Source organism: Melospiza melodia, chromosome 28 (genome assembly GCF_035770615.1).
Source record: "Melospiza melodia melodia isolate bMelMel2 chromosome 28, bMelMel2.pri, whole genome shotgun sequence".
Taxonomy (NCBI): domain Eukaryota; kingdom Metazoa; phylum Chordata; class Aves; order Passeriformes; family Passerellidae; genus Melospiza; species Melospiza melodia.
Genome location: NC_086221.1, coordinates 6881578 through 6903776, shown reverse-complemented (window position 1 = coordinate 6903776; position 22199 = coordinate 6881578). Strand labels below are relative to the sequence as shown.

At 46.0% G+C, this 22199-nt stretch overlaps 1 protein-coding gene across 3 annotated transcripts; it reads right to left on the bottom strand.

The window, feature by feature from the left end:
• Nucleotides 1–387: 387 nt before the first annotated feature.
• Nucleotides 388–20364, bottom strand: USP49 (ubiquitin specific peptidase 49). 3 transcript variants are annotated; one of them, XM_063177885.1, is made up of 8 exons: nt 20317–20362; nt 15910–16037; nt 9805–9932; nt 6698–8060; nt 5321–5525; nt 3885–3993; nt 2099–2304; nt 388–653 (listed from the first exon to the last, which is right to left on the bottom strand). In XM_063177885.1, exons 4-8 carry the CDS (start codon nt 8030–8032, stop codon nt 487–489), a joined length of 2022 nt encoding a protein of 673 aa, XP_063033955.1. In that variant the 5' UTR covers nt 8033–8060; nt 9805–9932; nt 15910–16037; nt 20317–20362; the 3' UTR covers nt 388–486. The 3 variants fall into 3 exon arrangements, with proteins under 3 accessions (XP_063033955.1, XP_063033956.1, XP_063033957.1); XM_063177886.1 differs by lacking the exon at nt 15910–16037 and having other exon boundaries at nt 20317–20364; XM_063177887.1 differs by lacking the exons at nt 9805–9932; nt 15910–16037; nt 20317–20362 and adding an exon at nt 9253–9279.
• Between the last annotated feature and the right edge of the window lie 1835 nt (nt 20365–22199).

Below are 22199 nucleotides of genomic sequence, written 5' to 3'. Positions count from 1 at the left end.
CCTGCCCCATCCCATTCCTGCCCTGACCCCAATTCCTGCCATGATCCCATTCCTGCCATGATCCCATCCCTGCCCTGTGCTCTGATCCCGTTCCTATCCTGATCCCATCCCTGCCCCAATCCCATCCCTGCCCTGATCCCATTCCTGATTATCTCATCCCTGCCCCAATCCCATTCCTGCCCTGACCCCAATTCCTGCCATGATCCCATCCCTGCCCCAATCCCATCCCTGCCCCGTTCCCATCCCTGCCCCGTTCCCATCCCTGCCCCGTTCCCATCCCTGCCCCAATCCCATCCCCGATCCCATCCCTGCCCCGTTCCCATCCCTGCCCCAATCCCATCCCCGATCCCATCCCTGCCCCAATCCCATCCCTGCCCCATTCCCATCCCCTGCAGCTCCCCCCAAATCAGGGCAAGTTGAACCCCCAAAGTCCCCAAAGCAGCCGGGAGCGTTTCCCCTGGTGGCAGTGTCACTGGTGTGTCCTTGTCACTGGCTCTGGGTGGCAAACACCTGAGTTTGGAGTGGTTTTTGTGGCATTCCTGCTCTGTCCTGCAGCGTTCTCTGAGTGTAGAAGAGGATGTAGGCCTGGGTCTGGCACACCTCCTCCACACTGCATACATTCAGCCTGGAGTCATTGCAGTGCACCCAAAACCCTGCAAAAAAGGGAAAAAATCAGGGAAAAAATCCTTTTGAGCTGAGGCTGGATCCCTTTGAACCCTGGAGCTGCTCACAGGAAACATCCACAGGAGAAAAGGCACCTCTGGCTTTTCCTGTAAGCTGGAAAATGGCTTTAATTTCATTTTTAATACAATTTTAATATCATTTTAATTATATTTTTAATAAGCATGATTTTAATATAAATATAAATTTAATACAATTGCTTAAATACATTAATATACATTATTAATGTATATTACACTATATATATATAGTGTAATATACATTATATATATACACTATAATACATTACAATATATATATATAATATATATTACAATATATATATTACAATATATATACACTATAATACATTACATAGTATTATAGTATTATATAAATATAATATATTATACATGTTATATTATTTAAATATTTAAATATAAATTAAACAAAGTTTTTAACATAATTTTAAAGTATAGTTTTAAATAGAATTTTAAAATGTAGTTTTTAATATTATATGAAAATATATAATTTAAAATATATAATTTTTGGGGTTCTTTACAAATATCAAATCATGATTTCATCAGCCCAAAAGCTCAATTAGCCATAAATAGAATAGAATAGAATTTTTAAATAGAATTTTAAAAATATAGTTTTTAATAGAATTTTTAAAATCTAATTTTTTGGGGTGCTTTACAAATATAATTTCATCAGCCCAAAAGCTCAATTAGGCAGCCAAAAATAGAATTTTGAAATAGAATTTTAAAATAGAATTTTAAAATAGAATTTTTAATGTAATTTAAAAATACATAATTTTAAATACAATTTTTAAAATATAACTTTACAAATATCACATCACGATTTCATCAGCGCAAAAGCTGAATTAGGCAGCCAAAAATAGAATTTTTAAATAGAATTTTTAAATAGAATTTTTAATGTAATTTAAAAATACATAATTTTAAACACAATTTTTAAAATATAACTTTACAAATATCAAATCATGATTTCATCAGCCCAAAAGCTGAGTTAGGCAGCCAAAAATTCCCAGTTTGTGGCCCGGGGAGGCAGAGCCTGTCCTGGTGCAGCTGCGGATGTTGCTCATGAATAGTTCCTGTTTTTTCCACCCTCAAAACCCGTTCTGTTCATCTCCTGAGCCCCCAGGATCCTGAGCAAACCCAGCTGCAGCAGCTTGGGCAGAATGAAGAATTCCCACCATTCCCAGGGGGGAAAAAAAAAATAAAATAAAGCAAAAATAAAAAATAAATGCTTAAAAAATTAAAAAAAAATAAGAATACACAGCGAAAAACAAACTACTGAAGGGCAAGGAGTGGATCCCAAGGAAGTGGAATTTTGGAGGGAGGATTCCAAGGGAGGGAAAACGCAAGGAAAGGGAGGAGGGGAGAGGTTTGGGGGGGTTTGGCCAGGCCAGCTCACGCACCTCCCTCCGTGTTGTAGCAATAGGCTGTGTAGTGTCCTGAGCCAAAGCCCTTGCCGTGATGCATCACCACAGCTGCCAGGTCATAGACACAGCCAGCTGTGCCCGGGGAGGCCGGGGAGTCCCTGCAGCAGTAAGGTTCCATGTTTAATACCTGCTCAAAGAGCACGTGGACCCCGATCTTCTCGCGGTGATTGCGCTCAGACCACCTGCAAACACAAAGCCCGGGCTCAGGGGGCTCAGCAGAGCCAAATCTGGGGGGGTTGAACCAAAATTCCCTGCAAAAACCCACCAAACACAAGTTCTGTGCTCAGGGGGCTCAGCAGAGCCAAATCTGGGGGGTTTCGCCCCAAATCCTCTGCAAAAATTCACCAAACGCACAAAGCCTGAACTCAGGGTGCTCAGCAGAGCCAAATCTGGGGGTTTGAATCAAAATTCCCAATAAAAACCTACCAAACACACAAAGCCTGAACTCAGAGTGCTCAGCAGAACCAAATCTGGGGGTTTGAACCAAAATCTCCTGCAGGAACGCCCGCAAAGACACAAATCCCACACCCAGGGTGCTCAGCAGAACCAAATCTGGGGGTTTGGATCAAAACTCCCAATAAAAACCCACCAAACACAAATCCCACACTCAGGGTGCTCAGCAGAACCAAAACTGGGGGGTTTGAACCAAAATCCTCTGCAAAAACCCACCAAACACAAGTTCTGTGCTCAGGGTGCTCAGCAGAACTAAATCTGGGGGTTTGAACCAAAATTCCCTGCAAGAATGCCCCAAACACACAAATCCCACACCCAGGGTGCTCAGCAGAACCAAATCTGGGGGTTTCACCCCAAAATCCTCTGCAAAAACTCACCAAACACACAAATCCCATGCTCAGGGTGGTCAGCAGAAACAAATCTGGGAGTTTCACCCCAAAATCCCCTGCAGGAATGCCCCACATACACAAATCCCACACTCAGAGTGCTCAGCAGAACCAAATCTGGGGGTTTGAACCAAAATCTCCTACAGGAACCCCCCAAACACACAAACTCCACATTCAAGGTGCTCAGTCCTGAGTTTCACCCCAAAATCCCCCTCATACACAAATCCCACACTCAGGGCTGCTCAGCGCCACCAAATCCAGAGGTTTCACCCCAAAATCCCCTGCAGGAATGGCCCAAACACACAAACCCCACATTCACGGTGCTCAGTGCCACCAAATCCAGGGGTTTCACCCCAAAATCTCCCTTTGCCATTGATAATTTTTATTTTAGGTGAGGTCTCCCCCTGCCACTGATAGTTTTTATTTTAGGTTGGGTATTTTTGAGCCAGATTTCTCCTCTGACCACCTTTAAAACCCTCAGTGCTACCCATAAAACCCTCCTACACCCACCCTGACCACTGCAGAGACTTTTCCTCGTATTTTCAGCTTTTCCTGCTTTCTGCTCCCCAGGTAAACACCAATATTGGCATTGAATTCTCTCAATCTCCCACCTTCCACTCAGCTTACTGACCTCTCCTTCCAAGCTGCCTGCAAACTCCATTAAAACCCGGAAAAAATTAAGAATTAAATGCACAAAATATGAAATTGTGACAGAAAAAAAAAAACCCGAAAAAATTAAGAATTAAATGCACAAAATATTAAATTGTGACAGAAAAAAAAAAAAAAAACAAAAACCCTGCAAAGAGGCAACACAAGGGGGTTTCACAAACGTGACAGCTCAGAAGTTACACAGCTGATTTTAGCAGGAACTGAGGGCATTTAAAGGCAAATTTTTGGTCATTTTTCCCCCAAAATTTCCCCACCTGAAGCGTTTAAGGTGCAGCCGGAGGACCTGAGGTAGTCTGTAGATCAGCAACTGCTTCTTAGCTTCACTCAGAACAAGAGGTTTGGGGGAAGATTTTCGCCGTTTGCCTGCCAAAAAACAAACCCCCAAACCCCCCCAAAAGCAAAGATTGTCAGGATCAATTAATTCCCCAAAGAGAAAAACCAGCACAAGGTGAAATCTTTATTTTTTTTTCCAGCACGGAATAAATTTCAGAATTTCTTTCTCCTCATCACACAAATATTTGTCACCTCTGAGTGAGAAATCAGAATTTTTCCTGTTGGGATGTTGAGCCAAAGATTTCCTGGGCTGCAAAATTCCAACCAACAATTCCAGCTCACAAATATTCCATATTTTATTCTCTCTGCTGCTTTGAGCTTCTCACAGAAGCATTTTTTTAAAATGCTCCCAGCAACAGCAAAGTTGGAAAAGAGGAAGAATTCCTCCCTCCTCTTCCTCCCAGGAAAAGCAGAAGGGACCGGGTGGCTGCCAGAGATCCCAATTAGCACTGCACCTGTTAATTGGATTTGTGCAGTGCCCTCACTGCTCCTGGCACTTGGGGCCTTTTCATTGACTCTTTCCAGCTGGAAAATGCTCCCTGAGCCACTCAGAATTCCTCAAAAGTCACTCAGAATTCCTTAAAGTCATTCAGAATTCCTTAAAAGTCATTTAGAATTCCTTAAAGTCACTCAGAATTCCTTAAAAATCATTTACAATTTGTAAAGTCATTCAGAATTCCTTAAAAGCCATTTAAAATCTCAGTGATCTAGAATTCCTGAGCCATTTAGAATCCCTCTAAAGCCACTCAGAATTCCTTTAAAATCATTCAGAATTCCTTAAAAGCCGTTCAAAATTCCTTTGAAGTAGAATTCCTGAGCCATTCAGAATTCCTTAAAAGCCACTCGGAACCCCTCAGCTGTTTTAATTCCAAAGTATAAACTAATAATAAACAAATAAACAAATAAATTTAATTTCTTTTTCCTCCCAAAGAATCAAAGCAAACCCGAGTTACCCTCCCGATCTGTGGCTCAGGATTTATCCCAGGCTCTGTTTGCCAGCACATCCGTGCTCTGCCAGCCCACAGTGCCAGCCTGGTGGCACTCACTGTTGCACTGGGCACAGCGCCAGGCCTGGTGGCACTCACTGCTGCACTGGGCACAGTGCCAGGCCTGGTGGCACTCACTGTTGCACTGGGCACAGCGCCAGGCCTGGTGGCACTCACTGGGCACAGTGCCAGACTGGTGGCACTCACTGTTGCACTGGGCACAGTGCCAGGCTGGTGGCACTCACTGGGCACAGTGCCAGGCTGGTGGCACTGGTGGCACTCACTGCTGCACTGGGCACAGTGCCAAGCTGGTCGCACTGCTGGCACTCACTGTTGTACAGTGCCAGGCTGGTGGCACCGCTGGCACTCACTGTTGCACTGGTCACAGGCGTAGATCCTCCCCTCCAGGGCCTCGGTCTCGGTGAACTTGGCCAGCATCTCGGTGAGCAGGCACTCGGCCTGGGGCTCGGGCAGGATCCCCTTCTCCAGGGCGTGGTAGCGCTCGGGGAACTCCAGGGACAGGTCCCAGAAGGGCTCCACCGTGTTGGATTTGTAGTTGCACGTCCTGCAGGTGACCTGGGACAGGGACACACGGACACAGGGACACACGGCTGGCTGTGGGGTGGAACTGAAACGCAGGGAATGCTCACAGCTTTGGGACTTTGGGTTTTCATCAACTGGAAGGACAAAAGGGTCATCAAATGTGGCTCCTGGCCGTGCACAGGACACCCCAAATCCCCCACATCTGCATCCACCCATGGCTCACAGGTATCACTGCTTCCACCATGGGAGGCAAAAAACAAAGGAAAGAGGTTTTAGTGCTGTAACATGGATTTGAAATCTCCTTGTAGGGTCATTGGAAGGGTTAAAATCATCAAATCAGCACATCCCAAATTCCCCACATTTGCATTCACCCATGGCTCACAGGTGTCACTGCTCTGACCTTGGGAAGTGAAAAAAAAAAACACAAGGAGAAGGGTTTTAGTGCTGTAACATGGATTTGAAATCTCCTTGTAGGGTCACTGGAAGGGTTAAAATCATCAAATCTGACTCCTGGCCCTGCACAGCACATCCCAAATTCCCCACATCTGCATTCAGCCATGTCTCACAGGACGTGTCACTGCTCCAACTTTGGGAGGCAAAAAACCACAAGGAAAAGGGGCATAAAAACTGCAAAGGTACCTTAAAAACACATTCAAAGCCTAAAACTTCAGGACTAAACACATTCAGAGCCTAAAACCTCAGGACTAAACACACTCCAACCCTAAAAGCAGGGGCAGAACTTCTGTGCTTGAGCAGGTCTCATCCAGAAGTGGCACAACTGAAATGAATTTGTGCTAAATTTGTGCAATTCCAAGGGTGGAAATGGTGGCAATTCAAGGGATTTTTTCCTCAGGAACTGGGAAATCCTAAGAGACTCCTAAATGGGATCCTCAATGTGCAGAGCCTTTGCCTAAAACCTCAGGACTAAACACACTCCAACCCTAAAAGCAGGGGCAGGACTTCTGTGCTTGTGCAGGTCTCATCCAGTAGTGGCACAACTGAAGTGAATTTGTGCTAAATCTGTGCATGTCCAAGGATGGAAATGGAATTTGTGCATTTCCAAGGATGGAAATGGTGGCAATCCAAGGGATTTTTTCCCTCAGGAATCGGGAACTCCTAAGAGACTCCTCAATGGGATCCTCAACGTGCAGAGCTCCTTGGTGCGAACAGCTCCAAGTGATCCCTGCGGAAAAGCAACTCCATACCTGGCTGAGCAACTGCCCGTGGAAGATGGTGTTGACCACCTTGAGGACCTGCTTGGTGAGCTTCCTCTGCGAGAAGGGGATGAGGATCCTGCGCCTGCTGCCCTCGGACTCGAGCTCCTGCTGCACCTTGTCCAGGAGCTCGCACAGGAACTCCTGCGCGTCCTGCTGGTCGTAGCCGCGGAAGGCGGGGATCAGGCTCCACACGGAGTGCAGCATGGCAAAGGGCGACACCAGGGCCCACTTGCCAGACCACATCACCCTGAACAGGGTGTGCAGCTCGTGGCACAGGGAGATGTGCTTGGAGCTGGGCTCCTTGGGCTGGATCAGCTCCAGGCTGCGGCTGATGGAGGAGCCCCCGTTCAAGGCGCCCGGGGAGCTCTGAACCTTGTCAGGCTTCCCCGGCTCGCTGGCAGCAGCTCCGTTTGCCAGCCTGCCTGGCATCCTGGCCCTCCCGTTCACAGTTTTAGCTAAAAGTTCTTCTGTTTCACAGAGATCAAGAGTCAAGAAACATTCTCTGAACTTCTGGAGGTGGCTGAGCACCTGCAGGATGGAGTTCATGTAGCAAGTGTTGCCCAGGTTCCTCAGCCCCGTCACCCCGGGCGTCATCAGGGGCTGCCTGCGGATGGAGTAGAACTGCTTCAATCTCTGCCTTGAGGTAGGGGAAGCTGTGGCCACCTCCCTGAATTTCCTTGGGATCAAGCTCTCCCTGTGCACGTGGGACAGCAGCCGGGCGCTCTTCCTGGGGGGAGTGCTGGCCAGCTCCTCCAGGAGCTGCCTCTTCATCTCGCGCCGCCGCTGCCGAGCCGCCTCCTTCTTCCTCTCCAGCTCCTCCATCTGCTTCTTCTCCTTCAGTTTCAGCTGTCCCCGGGAGCTCCTGTGGAACCAGGTGCGCAGAGCCCTCGCCAGCAGGGCCTGGCGCCGGTGCCACAGCGCCGTCAGCATCTGGGACTGGCCCTGAGGGCTCCTCCTCCTCCAGGCATCCTCGGCCAGCGCCATGGAGCGCAGCGTCCTCCCGCTCCTCTGGCCCTTGATGGCCGACAGCGAGCTCCTCAGCAGCTTCAGGTCACCCTCGGGGTTGTCGTTGAGGACATAATCCTGGCAGAGGTAACAGAAGACGTAGAGCTCGTGCACCTCCATGGCCAAGGGGTGCCGGCTCTCCTGGAAGTGCCTCAGGGCGTGCTCCTCGATGTAGCGCCCGCACGCCACGTGGGAGCACTTGAGGCAGGCCCAGAGGGACTCGGTGGTGTGGCAGTCCACGCACTGCCACTTCTGGGGGTTCAGGATCGAGTGGTCCTGGGCGAGTCGTAGCCGCCCCACATGTTTGCATCGATCCATGTCTCACAGGAGGAGTCGCTGCTCCGACCTTGGGGGGAAAAAAAAAACAAGGGAAAGAGGTGTGACACTCATTTGAGATCTTGTTGTAGGGTCATTGGAATGGTTAGGATCATCAAATTTGACTCCTAGTACGGCACAGGACATCCCAAATTCTCCCTGTTTGTACCTATCCATGTCTCACAGGAGGAGCTGCTGCTCCGACCTTGGTGGGGAAAAACACGAGGGAAAAGGTTTTAGAGGTGTGACACTCATTTGAGATCTTGTAGGGTCACTGGAAGGGTTAGGATCATCAAATCTGGCTCCTGGCCTGCATACAACATTCCAAATCTGCCACATTTGCATCAATCCATGTCTCACAGGAGGAGTCACTGCTCCGACCTTGGGGGCGATAAAACACAAGGGAAAGGGTTTTAGAGCTGTTGACATGCATTGGAAATCTCCTTGTAGGGTCATTGGAAGGGTTGGGATCATCCAATTTAACTCCTAGTCCTGCACATGATATTCCAAATTCCCCACATTTGCATCGATCCATGTCTCACAGGAGGAGTCGCTGCTCCGACCTTGGGGGAAAAAAAAACAAGGGAAAGAGCTGTGACACAGATTTGAGATGTTGTTGTAGGGTCATTGGAATGGTTAGGATCATCAAATTTGACTCCTAGTACGGCACAGGACATCCCAAATTCTCCCTGTTTGTACCTATCCATGTCTCACAGGAGGAGCTGCTGCTCCGACCTTGGGGGGGAAAAACACAAGGGAAAAGGTTTCAGAGGTGTGACACTCATTTGAGATCTTGTAGGGTCATTGGAAGGGTTAGGATCATCAAATCTGGCTCCTGGCCCTGCACAGCACTCCCCAAATTCTTTCTGTTTGCATCTACCCACGTCTCACAGGAGGTGTTGCTGCCCCAACCTTGGGGGCAAAAAACACAAGGAATTGCCATCGGTTTGACAGAAGCTCCCCAGTGAATTGTGGATCCTTTCCCAGTCCCTCCAGGCTCTGGGGCAGAAGGAGGGGTCACACCCCCAGGTTACTCATGGGGTGCAGCTCACACATCCTCTCCTCGGCCACGGAGTTTAGTTATACACTGAAGAATTACAGGATTATAAATGTATGAAGATCTAAAATCCTAAATCTTGATAAAATATTGGTTTGACAGAAGCTCCCCAGTGAATTGTGGCTCCTTTCCCAGACCCTCCAGGCTCTGGGGGCTCAGCACTCACGGGGTGCAGCTCACACATCCTCTCCTCAACCACGGAGTTTAGAGTTATACACTAAAGAATTACAGGATTATAAATGTATAAAAAGCTAAAATCTGAAGGCATTGGTTTGACAGAAGCTCCCCAGTGAACTGTGGATCCTTTCCCAGCCCCTCCAGGCTCTGGGGCAGAAGGAGGGGTCACATCCCCAGGTTACTCATGGGGTGCAGCTCACACATCCTCTCCTCAGCCACGTATTTATACAGGATTATAAATGTATGAAGATCTAAAATCCTAAATCTTGATAAAAGATTGGTTTGACAGAAGCTCCCCAGGGAACTGTGGATCCTTTCCCCAGTCCCTCCAGGCTCTGAGGGCTCAGCACTCACGGGGTGCAGCTCACACATCCTCTCCTCAACCATAGAGTTTAGAGTTATACACTAAAGAATTACAGGATTATAAACGTATGAAGATCTAAAATCCTAAGTCCTGATAAAAGATTGGTTTGACAGAAGCTCCCCAGTGAACTGTGGCTCCTTTCCCAGCCCCTCCAGGCTCTGGGGGCTCAGCACTCACGGGGTGCAGCTCACACATCCTCTCCTCGGCCCCGCCGCGTCCCGGCCGTGCAGCAGCCCCATCGTCCTCCCACGATCCCAGAGAATTCAATTCTTGGGAATTCCTCACTGCCAGGCAGCTCCAAAGCCCTGGAGAGAGAGAGACAGAGAGAGGGGGGAAAATATCCTGGTGATCACAGACACCAAGCCTGGAACGCTGGCAGGAGCATCATTAACCCCTCAGTGCAGAACTCATTTATCCCAGAAATAATTCTCTGGAATTACCCCCAGCATCCCAAATTCTCACACACAAAATTCCATTTCATTCCCTGCTTTCATTTTTTTTTTTTTTTTTTATTTGTAAAAAAAATCTGCTGATCACACGGAGCCTCTTCATGGTGAGGCTTTTTGTAGTGGGTGACCCAACATATGGCAGAGGGAAAAAATGGGAGTCAAGAAAAGGAAAAAAATAAAACAAACAGGAGGAAAAAATCCTGTGATCACTTTGGATTTTTGGCTGCTTGGATTGCCTGGTGAGAGACACAGGGAGGAGAAGGGGGAAAGATCAGAAAAAGAAAAGCTGTGCTCAGGTAAATTTCAGTTCTAGGTGGTTTCTCAAACAATAAAAAGGAAGCAATGAGGAGCTGGCAGGTGCAAAGTGCAACAAAATAACCAGAGAGGAGAGAAAAATGGGGACAAAACAGAGAATGGAAAAGCAGATCTGAACGAAGTTAGTGACACAAGGGCCTGGCACACAGAAAATGTGGTAAAAACATCATTTAATGAGGTGTAAAATCGAACATTTGCCAAAGCTTTGGGGCAGGGATTGAGCCCTCACTGCACGGGAGGGCAGGTGAAGGAAATGCATTTCAGTGACAGAAATTTGCTTTCATTGTCACCTTTAGCAGCGCTATTGCTGTGGAGGGTGGGATCTCAGAGAAATCTCAAAGCTCTTCAGTTCTTTCTCCTGGACTGCACTGAAAGCTCAAGTGGCCACTTGGGCACCCACAGAACCCCTGAGGATTTGATTTAAATCAGAAATTCCCACATTTCCCTCGGGCTGGGCTCATTCCCTCCCAAACCCCAACATGTGGAAAGGATTTTGGAAATCCTCACTTAAACAAAGGATTGATTTGGTCTCTTTTTTCCAAACTGGAAAAATCCCTTTTTCCTCACCTTTTCCCCTCCCTGAGCTTTTTTCCCTCTTAATTTTCCTCCTCAAGGTGTGGATATAAAAAAAAAAAAATGAAATTTTATTTCAAATCTTTAACCTCGGTGAGAGCAAGTGGCAGAAATTCCAGCGTGCAGGAGTGCAGACACTGTGGTACCACTGACAGCCTTCATCTACATAAAAGAATACTAATTATGTTGTATCATCAACATCTGTGATTCTGCTCACTGCCATATGCGACAGTGGGGGGGATTTAACCCTTCAGCCTCCCCAGCACAGCAAATTTCTACTTTGGAACAAAAACCAGGCCTGAAATACAGAATTTTTTGGGGATTTATCAAACAGCTGGTTGGTCATGGGCTCTGTGAAGTGTAATTTTCAAAAAATATTGAATTTCTCCTCAATTCCCAAAGGGGAAGAGCTGCTGGGTTCTCCCAGGAAATCAGTCCCACAGCAGATCTATGGAATTTAAAAAATATAAATAAATAAATATAAATAAAAGAAAAATATAAAATCAATATAAATAAATAAAAGCAGATCCCCAGCACATCAAATTTCTACTTTGGAACAAAAAACCAGGCCTGAAAAATAAATTTTTTTAGGGATTCATCAAACAGCTGGTTGCTGTTGCTTCTGTGAAGTGTAATTTTCAAAAAATATTGAATTTCTCCTCAATTCCCAAAGGGGAAGAGCTGCTGGGTTCTCCCAGGAAATCATGCCCACAGAGAAGGGAAAAGAAAGAAAAGGAAAAAAGAAAAAGGGAGGAAAAAGTGGGAGAAGGGAAAAGGAGGGAGAAGGGAAAAGAGGGGAAAAGGAGAAGAAAGTGGGAGAAGGGGAAAAGAGGAAGAATGGAAAATAAAAAGGGAGGAAAAAGGAGGGAGAAGGAAAAAAAGGGAGAAGGAAAAAGAAAGAGGGAGAAGAGAAAAAGAGGAAGAAGGGAAAAGAAAAAGGGAGGAAAAAGAGGGAGAAGGGGAAAAGAGAGAGAAAGGAAAAAGAGAGAGAAAGGAAAAAACAGGGAAAAAAGGGAGAAGGGAAAAGACAGAGGGAGGAAAATGAGGGAGAAGGGAAAAGAAGAAGAGAGGAAAAAGAGGGAGAAGGAAAAAAACGGGAAAAGGAAAAAGAAAAAGGGCGGAAAAAGTGGGAGAAGGGAAAAGGAGGGAGAAGGGACAAGAAAAAGGGAGGAAAATGAGGGAGAAGGTTAAAAGAGAGCGAAAGGAAAAAGAGAGAGAAAGGAAAAAGAGAGAGAAAGGAAAAAGAGAGAGAAAGGAAAAAACAGGGAGAAGGGAAAACAAGGGAGAAGGGAAAAAGAGGGGAAAAGGAGAAGAAAGAGGGAGAAGGGAAAAGAAAAAGGGAGAAGGGGAAAAGACAGAAAGGAAAAAGAGGGAGAAGGGAAAAGGAGGAAGAAGGAAGAAAGAGGGAGAAGGGACAAGAAAAAGAGGGAGAAGGGAAAAAGAGAGAGAGAGGAAAGAACAGGGAGAAAGGAAAAGGAGGGAGAGGGAAGCACTTGGCTCCCCTGCATGGAGATGGGGAAGCAAAGGAGGGAGAAGGAACCACTTGGAGCCCTGCAATCCATTCAGGATGAGTAAAACCGAATAAAACCCCCAGGGAATAAAATCAAAACAGGGGCATTAGTTCAGCTGATAACTTTTGAGAGTTATTTGAGAGGCGATTTGAAAACTTCTCACCTTGTAAATCACTCCAACCCCGGGGCAAACCCCGCTCTGCTGCCTCGCAGGCTCAGAACCCTGGGGAAACCTCACAGGGAGCTCCCTCTAAAACCCCCAGAGCCAAATGCAGCAAAACCGATTTGGCCGCTGCCCCTAAAGGAGAGTTACAAGAAACCAGCCGGGCTCATTCTGCTCTTTGTGCCATTGCTGCACGTTTGGAACGCGATTAAAGCCATCTGGTGACAGCAGCCACTTTCTTTTCCTAAAGAAATCTGCAAAAAGTGAAATAAAACCCAATTCAGGGGCCGGGAGAGGCGCTGGGGGCTCAGCCCTGCAGTGATGCTGCTTTATTTGTCCAAAAGGTGATTCCAGAATAAATAAAAGAGCACAAATCCCTGAAAATCATCTGCCAGGACAGGTGGGAAGCTCAGATTTTTTCACTCATTCCTCCAGGGAATGGCAGAAGTGAAGCACAGAACCATTAGCACATTAAACAAAGCACATTTGGTGTTGTTTTTTAAACTATTTTTTTGCAGCATTGTAGGAAAACACGGATAAAATAACCCAAATCCTGCTTTTTTTTTTTTTTTTTTTTTTTTTTTTTGCTGTCACCTCCCTCTGCTTTTCCTGGTGAATCCCAAGGAGTCAGAGTGTTTGGGCAGGATGAAACAAGAAAGTTTTTCAAATATGACTGCTTAGTAAAAGATTTTGAGAACATAGAAACTATATGTGAGATTGAAATGAAAGCAACTTTGGAGATACTTTAGTTGTGACCAGTTGAATGTAATTTTTTTGGAAGAAACAATTTTTTCTGCAAGTAAGTAGATAAGGCTTAAAGAATAAGATTTAGGGTTTAACATGGAAACGTAGCTTGGCAATGTAGTGATTTTTATAGGTTGTGTAGAAATGTTATAAGATATGCATGCTGTAGTAGATGGGTTAATGAGAATTTGCATATTTAACACTGAAGACGATTTATTGTATTGTAAATACAATAATTGATATATTGATTTATTGTATTGTAAATACAGCAATCAATATACAATATTGTATTGTAAATACAATAATCGATATATTGATTTATTGTATTGTAAATACAATAATCAATATACAATACTGTATTGTAAATACAACAATCAATATATTGATTTATTGTATTGTAAATACAATAATCAATATACAATATTGTATTGTAAATACAATAATTGATATATTGATTTATTGTACTGTAAATACAGTAATCAATATACAATATTGTATTGTAAATACAATAATCGATATATTGATTTATTGTATTGTAAATACAATAATCAATATACAATATTGTATTGTAAATACAATAATCAATAATCAATATTGTATTGTAAATACAATAATCAATATATTGATTTATTATACTGTAAATACAATAATCGATATATTGATTTATTGTATTGTAAATACAATAATCAATATACAATATTGTAGTGTAAATACAATAATCAATATATTGATTTATTGCATTGTAAATACAATAATCAATATACAATATTGTAGTGTAAATACAATAATCAATAATCAATAATCAAATACAATATTGTAAATACAATAATGTAACGGGAGTTTTGCTCTCCTCTTTTGCTCTTTTTTGTTTTCTTTTGTTTCCCTCCAAACAGAGATCTGAACTAAAAACTAAAAGAATAAAACTAAATTTGAAACTAAATGTGTTAAAAATAGAATACAACTAAAATTTGACTCCTCAGCCCCAGCCTCCCCTGAGGTTTGTGCCTCAATTTTTGGGTACAAAAGGAAAAATTTCACTTGTCCAAATCTACATTTCCCTGATGGAATTATTCCTGATTTGCAGATTAGGCTGGAATATTTTATTTATTTGTGAATTTCAGGATGTGAGGGGTGCCTTGGTCCTGATGGAATCATTCCTGATTTGCATTTTAGGCTGGAATATTTCATTTATTTGTGAATTTCAGGATTTTGTGAGGGCCAAGGTGGAGGCAGGACCCTGATTTGTGAACTCTTGGGGTGTTAATCTTCCTTAAGAGCTGCAGATCAAGGCAGGCCCGTCCTGCAGCATCTGTTATTTTAATAAATTATCTGTTATTTTAATAAATTATCTGTGATTTTAATAAATTATCCTCCTCAGGGGTTAAAGTTCATCCCCTCAATTTGTCCTCAATGAAACAACAACAGGACAAGGAGGGCAAAGAGGGAGAGGTGAATTTGGGTTTGATGCCACAAAAAGCTGCTCCTAAACCCTTTAAATTTTATTTCCTTCCTAATTCTGATTTATTTCCACATTACCCAAACCAACTGAGAAGTGCAGGAAAAGAGCAGAAAAAAATCCAAAAGAGATTTTTTCCCCCCTCCCTTGCTGTTTCCACTCTTTATTTTATTTTATATATTTTATTTCCTCCCAAGCAAACTCTGCTGAGGAGGATCTCCATCCCTGCTCTGCTTCAGGTGAATTAACTATTCTTAGTTAAACAGATTTGCTTTAGTCTTAGTCTGAGGCCAGATTAACTCCTGACTGCTGGGATTATGGATTTACCTCTGCAAATAAATCACTTTTGAATCTCAGTTCCAGCTTTCAGTTCATTCTAGCTCAGCTGAACAAGCTTTTAGTGCTTTCTGTGCTTTTGAAAGAATGATTAAACATCATTAAATCCAAGCTCAGGGCTCTTGCTCACAGCTCCAGGGAATAAACAGCTGATTTCAGGGGTTTTTTAAAGAATAACAGAGTTTTAGATGGATTTTTTTTTCAGCATAATTAATGCCATTTTAATAATAATGCCAATTTTTTCAGCATAATTAATGCCATTTTCTTCTAAATCTAGAATGTTTTTGTAGTCCACACCACCTCCCCCTCAACAATTATTTCCTTTAAAATCCAAGTTATTTAGAGATTCCAGCCTTGTGTGGGGGGGATTCCTGAGGACGTGCTTTTTATTTCTTTGGTATTTTAATCAGCAAACTCCTTAAAACTACAGCAAAAACACCAAAACACCTCCTCAGTGAGAATCTCTCTTTAAAAATTCCATTTGCCACGGCTGCCACGTTCCTCAGGACACATTTCAGAGCAACTTGGAGCTGTCACATCCCTGGGCTGCAGCTCTCTGACTCCATTTGGAAAAGAAAAGCAGCAGAAATCTGAATTTCAGAGCCCGGCAGAGACACGAGAGAAGTGAGAGCACCAAGAAAAGCTCCGGGTTTTTTTAGGTATTTTTTTTATTCCCTCAGTAAATCCCGACTTCTCAGTGATTCCCAGCATAATTAGCTAATTAAAGGGACTCACCCAGCCAGTGTTCTTGCAAAAATCTCGAGGTAGGTCCCAAGAATTTGCTGTTTTCTGAGGGGTTGCAGCTGATTTGTCACCAGCTGGAGGTGGAACAGCTCACGTGCTCCTCATGATCATCTTGCAAGCTAAAAGCTCATTAACAACAATTAGGAAAAAATAGATAAACTTGGCAGCTTTGTGTTGTTTTCTGCCTACTACAGGCACTCCTTAATGCTGTTGTAAAAAGGGAATTTTATTTTCCCTTTCACAGCCAGCAGAACAGTGGGGTTTAATCTGAATTTCCCTCAGTGCACCGGGATATCAATTACAGCAAATTGATAAATAATCAGCTTTATTTCACCTCAAATTCCATCCCAAAGGTGGCAAAGGGCAGAATCTCACCTCCAGCTACTTTATCTCTTCTCCTTTTTAATCTGTTTTGTTTCCATGGGGTGCTCTGGCTGCTCTGGGCTGGAATTTTGAGCCACAAAAGCCTCACCTGATCCAAAAACCTCCAAAAGCCCCAAAGTGAAAAGAATTTGTGGGCACACAGGGAAACATCAACCAACAGCTGAGATATTCCCAGCTCTGAATGGGATTTTTGTATAATTTCTGTTCAATAATTTGGATTTGCTCAGCATCCTTAGGAGCAAAAGCTCATTAAGGGTTTGACACTAATGAGGGAGCTCCTTCTCTAACTGGAATTCAAGGGGGGATTTTTTCCAGAGAAGAGTCTGGGAAAAGGGGGGAAGGTTTGGGAAAGGGGAAAATTTTGGGAAAAGTGAAGGAGTTTAGGAAGGGGTGAAGAAAGGGGGTTTGGGAAAGGAGAAGATTTTGAGAAAAGTGAAGGAGTTTGGGGAAGGGTGAAGGGGTTTGGGAAAGGGGAAGATTTTGGGAAGGTGAAGGGGTTTGGAAAAGGATGGATGGGTTTGGGAAGGGTGAAGAGTTTGGGAAAAGGTGAAGGAGTTTGGGAAGGGTGGAGGGGTTTGGGAAAGGGGAAGATTTTGGGAAAAGTGAAGGAGTTTGGAAAGGGGTGAAAATTTTGGAAAGAGTGAATGAGGTTTGGGAAGGGTGGAGGTGGTTTGGGGAAGGGTGAAAGGGTTTGGGAAAGGTGATGGGATTTGGAAAAAGGTGAGATTTTGGGGAGGGTGAAAGGTTTGGGAAAGGGTGAAGGGGTTTGGGAAAGGGGAAGATTTTGGGAAAGGTGAAGGGGTTTGGGAAAGGATGGACAGGTTTGGGAAGGGTGAAGAGTTTGGGAAAAGGTGAAGGGTTTGGGAAGTGGTGGAGGGGTTTGGGAAGGGGTGAAGATTTTGGGGAAGGGTGGAAGAGGTTTGGGAAAAGTGAAGGAGTTTGCAAAGGTGAAGGGGTTTGGGAAAGGCGAGGATTTTGGGGAAAATAAAGGAGTTTGGGAACAGTGAAGAAAGGGGGTTTGGGAAGGGTGAAGGGAGTTTGGGAAGGGTGAAGGGAGTTTGGGAAGGGTTAAGAGTTTGGGAGAGCTGAAGGGGTTTGAGAAAGGGTGAAGATTTTGGGAAAAATGAAGGATTTATGAATATCAAGCTGCTGAGATAAAAACATCTCCCAACGTTTCATTCCCCAAAGGGGAAAAAAAAATAAAAACAAAAACCCCAGCAACAAACCCAAGCCTTGATGAAATTTTCAAGCTGAAACCCACAAATGTTGTTAAACAAAGTGAGAAAAGTTCTCATTCTCACCGGAGAGAATTCCTGCACAACACAAAGGGTTGGAGGGGAAACCTTGGAAACTTCAACCCCATCTTCCCATCCCTCCTCACCTCAACCCCTGCTCCCACTTACAGGCAAACTTATTTATTATTTCTCTGTTTATTTATAACAATGTTAAACCAAACCCCTCAGTTTTGTTCTGCCTCAGAGCTGGGGTCAATTTCAGAAAACCTTTCACACTTCCCCAAAGCTAAAAGCAGCCAGGAAGGAATCCACACTTACCAACAGCTGAATTTTGTAGGATTTTTTAGAATTTAGTATTATTTTGAATTATTTCCATTTGTTAACTGCCCTAAATCAATCCACTAACATCCTCTGAGGGTTGAGGGTTAACATCTTCTCACTAAATTTCATTTTATGAGTCCCTGTGACATTTCAGTATATAAACAGAACAGGGGGGGGAAAAAAGGCCGAGAAAATCAGGATCTAAAAGGCATTTTCAGTCCTTTATAGTGAATAAATCACTTTTGGTGCTGAGCAAGTGCTTCTTGTCACGTGTCCAGAGGTGCTGAGACAACACAGGGCTGCTCAAAAATAATAATTAACAAGTGAGTGTGTTCAGCACTGAGGAGAATGACCTGTGATGTGGGCAGAGCTGCAGCAGCCACAAGAAATCCTCTGCAAAAAAAAAAAAAATAAAGACACCCAGAACCTGAATGTGCTTTTTTCTGTCCCCACTGAGCAATTGGCAGCACTCCCTCCCCAACCCGAATTTCTGCATCCTCACAAGCCCTGCACCACATGGAGCCGGGATCTCAGCAGGAATTGCAGCAAGAGATTCCTCCCTAACAATCCTTGGCCACAAAACAGCCCCAAAAAAATCCCCACTTTGGGCTTTTTTGGCTCTTTTCTAAGCCCCTAACCCGTTGCATGTGTGACTATTGTCCAAGCTTTGCTCCTGAACAAGCAAAATTCTCTTGTAACCAACCCAGCCCGCACAAAACCAGGAATTATTCCACGCTGGAAAAAAAGAAATCTGCCAACTTCAAAACATCCTTTTCCACTTGGAGTCGGCTGGGAGAATGATCAGGGGAGGGATAAATGCACATTTATGGTTTGCTGAAAGCACAGAGACATCAAATGCTGCTCACACTTGGCACATCCCTCCCAAATATCAGCACCCAGCAATTGAAAACACCAAATGAAACACCAAACGCTTTTGCTGCCTTCTCCTTTTCGGGTTTTTAAACATCACCCAACCTCTCTGACCCTGCATAAAGCACAGGAGCCCCCCCAGGGCAGAGCAGCCAAATTTTGGTGAAAATTCCACACGGGGCAGCTCCCAACACTTCATTTAATCCGAATTTAATCCACACTGCTCGCATGCACGGGGAGTTTTTAATTCACAATTCCACTCGTTTATCCCCTCTCATCCTCCAGCTCTTCCTCCCATCCTCATTCCCACATCCCAGCCACATTTCCTCAGCTCTCAGCCCCCTCCACAACACTTCATTTTTTTGCTTCCAGCCCTACAAATCATCCCTTTTAATCCGCTGCTTTCTGCATTTCTTCCTCCCAAAAACGCCTGAGAACTCCAGGAAAAAATCCATCGGTTTTCCCCGGGATCTCCACCTCCATCCCTGGGCTCCAGGAGCATCTTCCCGGAGGCAGCAGAACGCGAAAGGACCAAATTTCGCCTCGTTTCACACCAGACGAGCCCGGCTACTCCAGGCATCTCTGCCTGACTAAAAACTACAGCAAAACAAAACTCCACAAAGTGAAGAAAACTTCCCACTTTCCCAGCTCCAGCATTTCGGGATAACGGGATGCTCGCCCCACGCCGCTCCACCCGCAGCTGCTCTGACACAAGGATCAGGCTCGTTCCCTACGTGTAAAGCGATTAACGGGAGATTTTTTTTTTTTTTTTTTCCTAAAATTACGCTGGATTCCCGTTTTAAAGGGCTCGGTTATCCCTGATCCGTGATCGTGGCAAAGGGGGATCCCCTTGGAGGTTTAAAAAGGGGATTTTGGAGCAGTTCTGCTGCCAAGCCCTCCCCCGGATTAAGTTCAGCTCTTCCCCCCTCTTGGGGACACAAACGCACGGCTTTTTAAGCTTGTTTTTTTTCCTACATAAACACAAACCCGCACCGAATTTCCTCGTTTTGGTGCCCTTTCCCCGTTCCAGCTTAGCACGGAGGTTTAAAGGGAGTTTTTAAAGGGGTTTTTTTTCCCCCCCTCCCAGCAAAGCCACGACCCCCAGCACCCCCTCATGGTCCCGGCGAAGGGAAGGGGAGAGGATCCCGGCAAGGAGGAGGTGGAAGAGGGGTTTGGGGGATTTTAGGAAGAGGAGAATAAAGGGGGAATCTGGGGAGAGGTGGGAGTGGATCCCGAGGATGAGGGGGGGAACGTGGAGAGCGGAGGATGTTCCCTCAACAAAGGCAAAGTTGCGGAGCCGCCGAGCCCGGCGCGGGGGTCCCGCCCGCACACAAAGGCGGCGACCCCCGTGAGGGATGAGGGGGGAGCGGAGCGGGGTCCGCCTCAGCCCCACCACGGAGCACGGCGGGGGGGTCCCTTTGAGGGGGGCATCACCGAAGACCCCTCCTCTCCTCTCCTCCTCCTTCTCCTCAGCCCCCATATCCCCCCAGCCCTCCGTCCCTCTCTGCCCTCAGGAGGGGTCGCGTCCCGCGTGTCCCCCCCCGCACACCTCCCCTCGCCCCCCCGCCCCCCCGTCCCCTTTATTTACCGCCATCACCAGCACGCGCGAGCTGTCACCCAGCGCGAGACGCCCCGGCCGGCCACGCCCCCTCCCCGCCCATTGGCCACTGCGCCCCGCCCCGCCTTTCCATTAGCTGGAGCGCGCGTCGCTCAACGCCAACACCCGCCTCCCTCTTCGCCGCTTACGCCGATTGCGTAGCGCGGCACACAGGCGAAGAGCTCGGGTGTTTACGCTGTTTGCGTAGCGTACGCACTCCGCTGGCGTAGCGTACGCCGCGGCGGGCAGAGCGGTATCGGGGCGTACGCAGTCTGCGCAGCCGGCAGGCGGCGCTGTTCAATGGGCGCCGGGGGGGGCGGGCCGGCGCAGGTTCGAGTCCCGCCCCCGCCCGTGACGTACCGGGCTTTGTGAATCGCGGGGCCGAAGTTCGGTTGAGGCTCGGGAGGGTAAATAAGGGTGTCTCGGAGACAAAGAGGCTCTTAAAGGGGCGGCGCGGGGGGCCCCGAGGGGGTGGCGTGGGGTGGGAGGTACCCCACGGCGCCCCTGAGGTGATGGCGGTGCTGAGGGGATGGCGAGGGCGCGCCCCACGGGGGTCCCTGAGGTGATGGGGGGGCACAAGGGGGAATCTGTGAGGGCATTGAGGTGACGGATGCCTTGAGATGGAGATCCTGAGGCGATGAGGGGGCACCCGGGGGATCAAGGGAGTTCTGAGTGATGAAGACCCTGAGGGGATTGGGGGGACACCTTAAAGGATCCCTGAGGGGAGGCCAAGGGGGGGGGGGTGTACTATTGAAGACCCTGAGATGATGAGGGGGCTAAGGAGGTGCTGAGGTGAAGACCCTCAGGGGTCTTCCTTTTGGTGAGGAGACACCCCAAAGTGTCCTTGAGGTCGTGAGGGCACACCTCAAAGGGTCATTGAGGTGATGAGGGGACACCCCAAAGGATCCATGAGGTGATGAGGGGTCACCCCAAAGGATCCATGAGGTCATGAGGGGACACCCCAAAGTGTCCATGAGGTGATGAGGGGACACCCCAAACTGTCCATGAGGTGATGAGGGGTCACCCCAAAGGATCCATGAGGTGATGAGGGGACACACCCCAAAGGATCCATGAGGTGATGAGGGGTCATCCCAAAAAAAAACCAACTCTGATGGCTGTGAGACTTGGGACAGGCTCTGCCAGTGAAGCACTCGTGACCCTGATAACATCACCTGTATAAATAAATAAATATAAATAATTTAAAAATCCCTCTTGGGAATGGATTTAGGGAATGGAACAACACTGACAGAGATTTTGAGAGGCGCAGAAGCAAAAAAACCGCATCCATGATGGAGCAGGATCTCACCTCTACCTCTGAGAAAACAACCAACCTTCCAAATTGGGATTTGACTGCCAAAATTGGGATTTTTTTCAGGGAAAAAGAGTAATTTTGGCCATCAAGGGAGTGAAATAAGCAGCTCCAGGGGTCCCTTTTTGGAGCTCCAGGAGCAGCACAATGAATTCATAAAACCCCAGGAATCCCCAGGGATTCCAGCACACACTTCCATGGTTTTTAGGCACACGAGCAGAGTTTTGACATCTCTGGTTACGGAATTAACAAAGCATTCCCGACATTCACCATGACTAATCTGCTCATTAACAGGGATTTTTTATTTTAAACTTTAAGGTTTGTAATGGGAAACAGGACAGGGATAACCATCCCTATAAATCCCAGTTTGTTTCTCTAAGTTTTCCCAGTTTAGGACAGTGAATTTTCACCACTGAACAGTCGTGAACTTGGGGCTAAAATCTGCAAAAAATTCAGTGTATTCAGCATGTTGGAATTTTTACCTCACTTAGGGGACATTGTGCCATTTCTTATGGCTCATGAACCATCTCTTTCTGAGCCCTGTGCTGATTAAATTTATTAAATC

What these genes read in the sequence shown, in the direction of transcription:
- USP49 (XM_063177886.1), bottom strand. Translation starts at nt 8,032, where the DNA reads ATGGATCGATGCAAACATGTGGGGCGGCTACGACTCGCCCAGGACCAC. An exon ending in CGCCTGTGACCAGTGCAACA is followed by an intron (nt 3,994 to 5,320) that starts GTGAGTGCCAGC and finishes GTTTTTTGGCAG; the next exon opens with GCAAACGGCGAAAATCTTCC. An exon ending in CTGCACCTTAAACGCTTCAG is followed by an intron (nt 2,305 to 3,884) that starts GTGGGGAAATTT and finishes TTGTGTTTGCAG; the next exon opens with GTGGTCTGAGCGCAATCACC.